Source organism: Nannospalax galili, unplaced genomic scaffold (assembly GCF_000622305.1).
Source record: "Nannospalax galili isolate Female #2095 unplaced genomic scaffold, S.galili_v1.0 scaffold305, whole genome shotgun sequence".
NCBI classification, from domain to species: Eukaryota; Metazoa; Chordata; class Mammalia; order Rodentia; family Spalacidae; genus Nannospalax; species Nannospalax galili.
In genome coordinates, this window is record NW_008356258.1 from 10,324,554 (window position 1) to 10,336,461 (window position 11,908).

At 36.9% G+C, this 11,908-nt stretch overlaps 1 protein-coding gene across 7 annotated transcripts in view; it reads left to right on the forward strand.

Moving 5' to 3' along the window:
- The window catches only part of Rxfp1 (relaxin family peptide receptor 1), a 174,508-nt gene extending 162,737 nt beyond the window's left edge, over positions 1–11,771 (forward strand). For all 7 annotated transcript variants that reach the window (XM_008854318.2, XM_017803515.1, XM_008854317.2 and 4 more), the window contains 4 exons: positions 492–721; positions 5,906–6,316; positions 7,778–7,996; positions 10,957–11,771. In XM_008854318.2, coding sequence (XP_008852540.1) covers positions 492–721; positions 5,906–6,316; positions 7,778–7,996; positions 10,957–11,255 — 1,159 coding nt within the window. In that variant the 3' untranslated portion in view covers positions 11,256–11,771. The remainder of the gene's footprint in view (positions 1–491; positions 722–5,905; positions 6,317–7,777; positions 7,997–10,956) is intronic.
- Positions 11,772–11,908: the final 137 nt, after the last annotated feature.

An 11,908-nucleotide genomic window follows, 5' to 3' on the forward strand; every position in this document is an offset into this window, starting at 1 on the left:
TATTATCAGAAATTATGTTATAATTTCTGTAACAGAGAAGCCAGGGAAGCATCAGGGAGGAAGCACTGAATTTTCCCCTTGATAGTTAAACAGTAAGATAGTTACAGCAACACTATGTGTACGGGAGCTGCATAACCATGAGTTTATATGGACTGAACTCTGAAAAAAGCCACTGAAAGTGTCTTGGATAAATTCCCGCTCTTGCTCACAAGCTAGCCATTTACTCATATTCTCAGACATGTCTAAACTTAAACATTCCATATGTCTGCTTGCTGTTCTCCCACATTCTTTTACTGTGACATCAAGAGGATGAGCATTAAAATTGAAATTTCAGAATCATTAGGAAGAATAGCGAGTACTTACTATTACACTGAATCTTATACGGACACAGTTTCTACCGAGAAAATGCTGAAAACAATTATCAGTGTATGATGAGTATGATGACACTAAGCTAAGTTCATGATGGAATTTTATCTTCTCTTTCTGCATAGATATTTTAAGAAATTTCAGTACTGTGGATACGCACCACATGTTCGCAGCTGTAAGCCCAACACTGACGGAATTTCATCTCTGGAGAACCTCTTGGCAAGCATTATTCAGAGAGTATTTGTCTGGGTTGTATCTGCAATCACCTGCTTTGGAAACCTTTTTGTCATCTGTATGAGACCGTACATCAGGTCTGAAAACAAGCTGCATGCCATGTCAATCATTTCTCTCTGCTGTGAGTATTTCCTGGCTAAAAGGGAACTGGTTTTGAAATGTGCAAAACCATTGCTATTAGAAAACATTCCACTGGATGTGTTGGTGCACACCTTTAATCCCAGCATTCAGAAGGTAGAGACAAGTGGATCTCTGTGAGGTAGAGACCAGTCTGGTCTACACTGCTACACTGGAAGTTCCAGGCCAGCCGGTCCTGGAGACCCTGTCTGAAAAAAAAAAAAAAAAAAAAGTTCCATGAGTGACAGAATTAATTATAAGATTTAAATTGTCCTTATTTTTTGCTTAGATGGTACTTTCTGCAATAAAAAAATGGAATGATTTGCCAGGTGTGGTGGCATAAGCCTTTAATCCCAGCCCTTGGGAGGCAGAGGCAGGTGGAGATCGAGGCCACCCTGGTTCACATTGTGACTTCTAGGTGGGCCGTGACTAGAGAGATCCTTTCAAAAAACAACCAACAAAAAGACAAAAAAAATGGAATAACTTTAGTTATAAGAAAATAGTTTATTTTTTATGTGTATGAGTGTTTCTTTCTGCACTCATGTAGTGCAACATCCACAGAGGACAGAAGAGGGTGGAAGATCCCTGAAGCTGGAGTTGTGGACAGTTGTTAGTTAGCATATTGATGCCAGGAACCAAATCTGGGTCCCTGCAAGAGTAGCCAGTGCTCTAAACCACTAGGCCATCTCTCCAGCCCCCAGAGAATAAGTTTTTTAAATGAATATTTTTATTGAACTTTTGTGCATTTAGGTTCCATTACCTTATGTAGCTTAATGAAGCCCTCATTCACTAGTATTTTCTCATATAGTACATAGCTCATAAGACATATTCTGTTAAAACATCTGAACTATTATACCACAAATGCAATCATTACTTCAGTGGTACCCTTTCCACACCCAGGTCTGCCAATGCCAAGTACTGTACACATTGAGAGCTAATTTAAATGCCAAAAAATCCCACAAGAGACAGAGAAAAATACAAAAGGCTGAGAAGAGAATCTGAGAAAAATGTTCTGCTCAAGCAAGCTCTGGTCACTTTAGCCCTCCAAAATTGCACTTGCTACAGAGCACTTCATAATTTTTCATATTTCCTAAATTCATAGGCTTCAAAATTCATAGTCATTACTCCATCATCAACACTTCTGAATTGGTTTCTCTAGGTTTCTGGATGATACCCTTAGCTTCAGTTGAGAGAGTTTCAGTTGAGGAGCTGCCCCAAGTAATATTACCCCTATCTAGGTCCCTAATAGGATGTTTGACATAAGTGATTTTACTAATTTGTTTTACACTGCTAAGTGGTAGTGTTAGAATGGAACAGACAGGATATCTCCTCTTAGAGATTTGCATTCTAAAGAATAAGAGGGGAATGATCATATCATTAACTAGAGTTTTCTATGAGAATGGTTACAAGGAGAATAGGTGGATAAGCCTTCATCCGTAAGTTAGGGGTTTTCTTGGTAGTGGGGATTTAAACTGGGGCCTCATTCGTGCTAAGCAAGCACTCTACCACCAAGCTACAAGCTCAGTCTATGAATTCTTATGAGAATAAAAAGTGCCTCCTCTTCTATAGTCATAAAAACAACATGATACTGGCACAAAAATAGACCCAAAGATCAATGGAATAAAATTGAAGACCCAAATAAGAGTACATTCAATTTCAGCCACCTGGTATTTGACAAAAGAGCCAAGAACATTCACTGGAGCAAAGAGCATGTTCAGCAAATGGTGCTGGCAAAACTGGATCTCCACCTGTAGAAGAATAGAACTAAACCCCTATCTTTCACCCTGCACAAAAGTCAATTCCAAATGGACCAAAGATCTCAATGTGAAGCCTGAAAGTGTTAGAGAAAACATAGGAAATAACCTACAAGATACAGGTGTAGGAAAGGATTTTCTAAACCAGACATCGTTGCTCAGGAAACAAGGTCAAGAATCAACAAATGGAACCTCATTAAACTAAAAAGCTTCTGTACATCAATAGAAGCAACCAAGGAAGTGAAGAGAAAACCCACAGAATGGGAGAAAATATTCACCAGTGACACATCTGACAGAGGCTTAACATCCAGAATATATAAGGAACACAAAAACAAAGTATCAGGAAAGAAAGTAACCCAATTAAAAGATGGGCTAAGGAACTGAACGGAGTTCTCAAAAGAAGAAATAAAGATGGCTAGGAAGCGTCTTAAAAGGTGTTTAACATCACTAGTAATTAGGGAAATGCAAATTAAAACCACTTTAAGATTTCATCTTACCCCAGTCAGACTGACTAAGATCAAGAGAACAAATGATACCAAATATTGGAGAGGATGTGGGGAAAGGGGAACACTCATCCACTGCTGGTGGGACTACAAGCTTGTTCAACCCATATGGAAAGCAGTGTAGAGAACTCTTAAAAAACTACAAATGAACCTACCATTTAACCCAGTTATACCACTCCTTAGCATATATACCCAAAGAACTCAGCCTATTGCAGAGACACACGTACATCCATGTTTGTTGCTGCTCTTTTCACAATAGCTAAGAGATGGAAGCAACCTAAGTGTCCCTCAACTGATGAGCAGATAATGAAAATGTGGTTCATTTATACGATGGAATTTTACTCAGCAGTAAAGAAAGATGAAATCATGAAATTTGCAGGTAAATGGATGGAACTAGAAACTGTTATACTAAGTGAAGTAACACAGACTCAGAAAAAAAAAATGGCATATGTTCTCCCTCATATGTGGATCCTAGCACCAAACCCTGATAAGTGAATATGTATCCAGACATAACTACAGGAACCAGGATAAGAAAGAGGAACCAGGGAAATAAAGGAAAAGAAAGAATCTGAAAGAGAAGAACAGTAGAAAACAGGTGTTAACAAGGGAGATATGGACAATAATGGGGTTATTTTAAGGGGAGGGGGAGGGAAGGTTATACAAGGAGCCTAGAGGATAAAGGGAAAAAAGGAGTTCAAGAGAGGTGGGACCATAGGAGAAGGGTGTTATTAAGGGAGAAATGGAGAAAACAGGAGCATCTTAAATGGGGAAACCATGGTGGAAGGGTTAGACAACATGAGAGATAAACAATGCCTAGCTAGTTTTAGAAAACCAGAGGGAACCGTATTAGGCCAACAACCTGCTGACAAATTATACATACAACCAGATCAAAGAATGTAATATATGTCTAGGTAAGGTTTATCTGAGAGCATTTGGTCTTTGCCCAAGCTCTATCTACTTGGAATATGGTAATTAAAAGTACCAGACTGGTGGAACTAATCTTGTTGGATGTTTAACAGCCATACTTTGAGGCCTATACTAATTTGGTCAGGGGGGCATCAAGGACAGTTTTTGCTCCTTGCCCTCCTAGGTCAACTAAGTTCCAGGGGACTATGAGCATCTCTCAAAATGTCCTGTGGTGGTCACCTGTCCTCTTGAGCAAGGAGGCCATGGAGACCCCACCAGATGGACCTGAATGAGTGTCCAGTCTACAAAGAGGAAGGTCAACACAGAGGAAACATTTCCTTCATGCCTCCAAGCGACCCCAGCCATGGTCGAGCAGGACCTTTGACTTATCTTCACATAGACAGAACTGGTAAAAGAAAGGAGCCAGGGGCTCCTCCCAAGCCCACGTTACCCCTGAGGAACAGATCTTCAAATGACCTTAAGAGTAAAAACAAATTGTTTTATCTGGGCCAAATGTGGGGTCTTAAACACCCAAAAGGAAAGTATAACCAAAAATTAATGGGGTCAATATAATTTTTAAGAGTCCATATGTAGAGTTAAAGCCTTCATTACAAGAAACAATGGCAGACAGGTAATACCTTCCTTTGAGTTATTGGCCAAGGTGGTACAAGAGACTCCCAGACAGTGACCCAGCATAGAACTGGGAAAATGAACAGCAGACCACAATCTTAACTAAAGGAATGTTAACAACTGATTGTTGCTAGATGAGGAACAGCTGATCTTCCTAAAATAAGGCTCTCTAGATAGGCTGACTAGATTCAGCAGATGGACAAGCACTAGAGAATGGCTGGGGGTGTTGACAACACAGAGGACAGTAACAGGAATGACAGAGTATGTGGGCTCCAGTATGTGGAAGGGGGGAGGCTATGGGAGGGTGCCATTTGGGAAGTGGGTATATAGATGAATAAGATTGTATGGGATGTTCTGTATGATATACACAGAAAAATCAACAAATTTAAAAAAAGACATATCTGAGGAGGAAGCATAAAAATCTACTTCATGTTAAATAGTAGAGGTGATAAACATTACCAGTCAAATCTACCTGATAACTTTATATCCATACTCAGGTACTAAGGATCCAAGTATAACTGACTGTGACTAGTAATCATCAGATGCATAGAGATTAAAGGCACATGTGCCGACATCTAAGTTTTAGTAGCATTAAAAATGTAGGAACTAGCATATTTTAAAATGAAATGGAGATCTTCTCTAAAGGGTAAAAACTCATTCAATTTTGTGTCTTACAGGGTTTATACTGAGTTCAAAATTGTATAACTGTATTAACTCAACTGTGAACCTGAAAATTTACAGACACCTTTGAAAGAGATGTATCCTTGCTCTGGAGTGTGTTACTGGATTATTAAATTCTTTTAAAAATTTAAAAAATAATAATTCTTCAAAGCATAAAAATTTGCTCCTTAATAATTAGTAGATGTGAAAAACATTACCATTGAATTCTACCTGATGACTTTATATCCATGCTCAGATGCCAAGGAGCTCAGAAAGTAACCATGACTAGTAATAATCAGATATAGAGAGATTAGAAACACATGTGCAAACATCTCAGTGTCAATTACATTAAAAATGAATTTTTCCGTATGAAACTGTGTATTTTAATAATGAAATGGAGATCTTTTTTAAAGTTTAAAACCTCATTTAATTTTATGTCTTACAGGGTTTATACTGAGTACAATATTGTATAACTTATTAATTCAGTTGTAAATCTAAAAATTTACAGCCACTTTTGAAAGAGATGCATCTTAGCTCTGGAAATTGTGATCGAATATGTCAATGCTGTTGTAATGAAATGCTTCTTCTAAGTATGTGGTTATTAAATAAATAATTTAAAAATATTGCCTCCTCTTAATATAGAATTGGGTTATTTTCCAAATATTCAAAATGTTATCCTGTAAAGATATACAAACTATGTATTTCTCTGACTCTGTACACTTTTGACCCTTGTAGGTGCCGACTGCCTAATGGGAATATATTTATTTGTGATTGGAGCCTTTGATCTCAAGTTTCGGGGCGAGTACAATAAGCATGCTCAGCCATGGATGGAGAGTGTTCATTGTCAGCTAATGGGATCACTGGCCATTCTGTCCACAGAAGTATCTGTTTTACTTTTAACATTTCTGACACTGGAAAAATACATCTGCATTGTATATCCTTTTCGGTGTTTAAGACCACGAAAATGCAGAACAATTACAGTTCTAATTCTCATTTGGATTATTGGGTTTATAGTGGCTTTCACTCCACTAATCAATAAGGAATTTTTCAAAAACTACTATGGCACCAATGGGGTGTGTTTTCCTCTTCATTCAGAAGATACAGAAAGTGCTGGAGCCCAGATTTATTCAGTGGTAATTTTTCTTGGTAAGAGACTGTATGATAAGCCTTGCTGTGTTCTATATGCTTGCAGAAATAACTCACACTATAAACTCACTAAGCTTTCTATTGTTTACAAATTTTTATTTCAAATAAAACTAGATCTTCTTAATGACTCTGAAGGTGAATTTAATCAGAATGCCCAACATGGATTCTTTTTCCTCAAATCACTCCTTATCATATAAATTCCAATCTGATGCATTCCATAAAGAACATTAAACACTTGTATTTTGTAGCCTTTACTATACAATGCAACATTATGGCTATGCTAAATAAAGATAGGCTCACTCTATTTTAGCCAAATGTGAACCCAAACTGATGAGAAACTGTTCCTTCAGAATTCTCTTGAGCCATGCTCTTGAACAAGGGTTTTCCTCTCTTTTACTGAGAGTATATCGAGCATGAAATGGAGAAAAGAGCATGAAAAGAGGTACTGTCCTATCAGAGGATTATCTCCTTTCTGACCCTTACCAACCTAAAATAGCACACAGATGACCACAAAGAGATGTTATCAATTTAATCCCATCTATTGTTTGCAACACAAATGGAATAATCTTCATTGCTTCCAACAAATAACTGCGGTTTGCTACAATTACTTGACTAACATACAAAAAATGCACATACATACATACATTATTCTGGGTCAAAGGCAAGGAAGGGTCATGAGTGATTAAGGCTATATTCCCAGGCCACAAGAGGAGCCCAAAGCTCACCAAGCTTGCCTACATTATAAACAAGCTAAGATAAGATTAACATTTTTGTTGCAAAGTTAAGTAAAAATCATTTGTCCAGAGCATGTCTGTATTGTAAAAGCCATGCCTATAGTATTTCATATACCACAATTATATGAGCATAACTATATTTATTACAGTTTTGACTTCCTATATACAGGCACACACAGCTTTGGCTTCAGAATATACATGAAACTGTTCTAAACTAGCAAAATTAAAATATCCTCAAAATATAGCAAAATGTATTTAAATTATGAAAAAAATCACCAATATTAGAAAGATGAAAAGGTTTAGGGTATTTATCAAATTTATTTAATATGTCATACTAAAATTATGTATCTCATCATTCATTACCTCAATATTTCTGAGTTGAAAGAATTCATGACTTCTGTGTGCCTTAGTAATTCTGAAAAGAAAATAAAAGACCTTATCAAAAGTTAAGCACAGTGGTATATGTTTGCAACCTCGGCACTTGGGAGGTTGAGACAGAAGGATTCTAAGTTTGAGGACAGCTTAATCTACATAGCCAACTTGAAGGCCAGCCTGGGCTCCATAGTGAGACCCTGTCATAAATAAATAAATAAATAAATAAATAAATAAATAAATAAATAAATAAATTCCACTTTATGGTCTTTGTATCTTTAATAACATCCAAGAGTGTGTTATCAGTCTTGAAAGAATGTTAATATATTATTCTTATTCTTCATGTTCTATACAGGTATTAATCTGGCAGCGTTTATCATCATCGTTTTTTCCTATGGAAGCATGTTTTACAGTGTTCATCAAAGCACCATAACAGCAACTGAAATACGGAATCAAGTGAAAAAAGAGATGATCCTCGCCAAGCGCTTTTTCTTCATTGTATTTACTGATGCATTATGCTGGATACCCATTTTTATACTGAAATTTCTTTCACTGCTTCAAGTGGAAATACCAGGTACGATCTTTTTCTCTTCGTGCAGGGTTGTTCTAAGAAAGACAATTAACATTCTTAACATTAAGTAGTTAAAAGGATTATTAGTCAGAGTTCTGTGTACTTTGTCTCCATCATCAATAAAATATTTACTGAGAGGAAACTGTTCTTTTCATAAATTCCCAGTGCCACAGTTATTAGCAGAACAAATAAGTATTGGACAAAATAAATGACATGCAGTGCTGAAATTAGCTGAATGTTTAAGATGGCCATAAAGGAAAACAAATTATCAAATAATTAATTCATTGAGTATGTAAGACATGTTTCTCCCATATATCCTTGCTCTGGAAATTGTTACTGAATATGTTAAAGCTATAATGAAATGCTTCTTCTAATCATATAGTTATTAAATTTTAAAAAATCAAAAAGAAAAATAAAGAAATGTTTCTCCCTAGAACACATATGATTTAGAGCGCACTGCATCCCAACATGACATACGAAAAGAAAACACAGAATTTTTAAAACGTAATGTATGTCACATCCATCACAGTGGTGGTTTTCAGAGAGAGAGAGAGAGACAGGCAGACAAAATAAACAAGTGTTGGTATAAAGGTGGAGAAATTTGATCTTTCATGCATTGCCAGTAGGAATTGAAAATGGTGCAGCTATTGTGGAAAACAGCAAATTCAAAGTATTAAATATAGAATCGCCATACAATCCAGCCATTCCACTTCTGGATAAATGCCCAAGGAATTGAAAGCTAGGACTAAAACAGATATTTGGAGACCCATGTTCAGAGCAGCATTACTTACAATAGTCAAACTATCGAAGCAATACAGTGTCCATAGAGAGATATACACACAAAAGTAGCAAAAACACACTAGGATCATTATTCAGCTTTATAAAGAAAGGAAATTCTTTTAAAATTTGTATTGTATTTATTTGCTCTGTGTGTGTGTGTGCACACATGCATGCCACAACATGTATGTGGAAGTCAGAAAACAACTTGCTGAAGTCAGTTCTTGCCTTCTGCCATCTAAGTTCCACACATTGAGCTCAAGTAGTCAGGCTTGGCAGCAAGTACCTTTATCCACTGAGCCATCTTGCCAGCCCCTTGAGAGGAAATTCTGACATATGCTGTATTATGGGTGAATCTTGAAGACATTATGTTGAGTAAACAAGTCAGATACAAAAAGGACAAATGTTTTATGATTTACTTTACATGAGGCTCCTGGAATAGACAAATTCATAGACAATATAGAATGGTGGTTGCCAAGGGCTAGTAAGGGAAGATTGGGAGTCATTGTTTAACTGGTATAGTTTTATCTGGGAAGGCAAAAACTTTTGGAGCCTGATGGTTGTGATGGATGCTCAGTAATGTGAATATACTTAGTGCCATGGAAATGCACATTTAGAAATGGTTAAAGTGACAAATTTTATGTTATATCTATTTTACCACAAAAACACACAAATATCCTCTGCTAACTGCATAGGACTACAGTACATATTCACATATTTTAATCTATATATGCTTAATGTAACTTTGAGCTCAAGGATGATGATAGGATCTTACAGGTTATGAAGAATAAGAGGAAGGACAATGGCAATTGATTAAATTATGATAAAAATCTGAGTATTTGGTAGCTCTATATGTGCAAAGGTGATTTTTAAAGATGAATTTAGAGGGCTGGAGAGATAACTCAGTTAATTAAGAGTGTTTGCTGCTCCTCCGGAAGACCAGAGTTCAGTTAACAAATCTTCAAAAAATATGGGTTTAGTCAAAGATGGTTGGGGGATTTTATTTTGATTTTGTTTTTGTTTTGCTTTCCTTTAGTTTTGAGAAGTTGTTTATTTGTTTGTGGTATTGGGGCTTGAACCTGGGGTCTCTCTCAATGTTGAGCAAGTACTCTACCACCTAGCTTATATCTCCAGACATTTTTATTTTTCACTTTTTTAAAATTATTTATTTAATAACCACATACTTGGAAGAAGCATTTCATTAAAACAGCATTGACATATTCAACAACAATTTCCTGAGTTAGATGCATCTCTTTCAAAATTGGCTGCAAATTTTAGGTTTACAGTTGAATTATTACAGTTATACAATATTGTACTCAGTATAAATCCCATAAGACATAAATTAAATGAGGTTTTAACTTTTAAAAAAGACCTCCATTTCATTATTAAAATACACAGTTTCATACAGAAAAATTCATTTTTAATGCAATTGACATTAAGATGTTTGCAGAAGCGTTTCTAATCTCTATATATCTGACTATTAGTAGTCACAGTCGGTTACTTTCTGAGCTCCTTGGCATTGGAGCATGGAGATAAAGTCATCAGGTAGATTTCAATGGTAATGTTTTTCACATCTACTAATTATTAAGGAGCAAATTTTTATGTTTTTTATTTTGAGGCATAGTCTTGCAAAGTTACCTCACTCACTCTTTAGCCCAGAATGGACTTGAACTTTGAATACTCTTATTTCAGTGTCCTAGTAGTTGGGATTGCAGACCTGTACCACAAGCCTGCTCAAAGGTGTTTCACTGAAATAAATATTTGGTCAAAAACCTAAAAATGTGAAAGGCTGGGGAAATAGTTGACTTGGTAAAGTGCTTGCCATACAAGCAGGAGGATCTGAATGTGAATCTCCAACAGCCACGTAAAAAGCAAGCACACAAGCCTAAAACGTGTGCCTATTTTTAAAATCAAGTAAATAAAGCTAGGAGTGTAGCTTAGCAGTAAAGGACTTGCCTAACATGTACAAAGCCCTATGTCGATCTCCTGTACCTTCACAGAACCAGCGCTACCCTACCACTGGCACTCTGGAAAGACATCCTGAAAACAATAAAGACTTGGTGCTTGACTATGTGACATCAAAGGAAAAGCATAAGACTCAAAAGGGGGCTGGAGGTGTGAGAGAGGGGATTTCTGTGCCCTGCAACGTCACTTAACACTCAGATTACTCCAACCTTCTCTTCCAGATACCATCACCTCTTGGGTAGTCATCTTTATTCTGCCTATCAACAGTGCTTTGAACCCAATTCTCTATACCTTGACCACCAGACCTTTCAAAGAAATGATCCGTCAACTCTGGTACAACTACAGGAGAAGAAGGTCTATGGACAGCAAAGACCCTCAGAAGGCATGCACTCCGCCATTCATCTGGGTGGAAATGTGGCCCCTGAAAGAGATTCCAACTGAGTTAATGAAGCCAGCAGCTTTCACAGACCCCTGTGAAATGTCACTCATTTCTCAGTCAACAAGACTCCATTCCTATTAGTAACTGACTCGGAGAATATTGTGAAGTGCTTCAGGAGAAACTTAATGATATGAAATAAATGCGGCAACATTTACAATTTATGGCTAAGACGAGGTAGTTTAAAGTGACATCAGGAAAGATAAAGGTAGCTGGTGTTCATATAAAAAGAACTATGCTGATAATATGTATATATAGTAGTACATGTTTGCATAGGAAATTAAGAGAAATCTACTTCTAGCATGAATTTATGCACACTGCATGGAGGCAAACTGCTGGATGTACACAACACAGAGCCTTTTTAATCTATGCATTGTGTTTAACGACAAAAGATTATGCAGATTCCATCTACAGCTCATAGATTTCTCTGTTATGCATATCAGCAAACTTAAGAATCATAGACATTTTAAAATTAGGGTTTAAAGTTTTGTAATATCCAAATGTAATAGCATCAGAAAAATGACTGGGTGGGTGAGATGGCTCATTGGATAAAAGTGGTTGCCACACAAGCCTGGCAACCTAAACTTAATCCCCAGAACCCATGTAAAGGTAGAAGGAGGGAATGACACCTAAAAGTTGTCCTCAGACCTCCACATGTCTCTCTCTCTCTCTCTCTCTCTCTCTCTCTCTCTCTCTCTCTCTCTCACACACACACACACACACAAACACACACACAC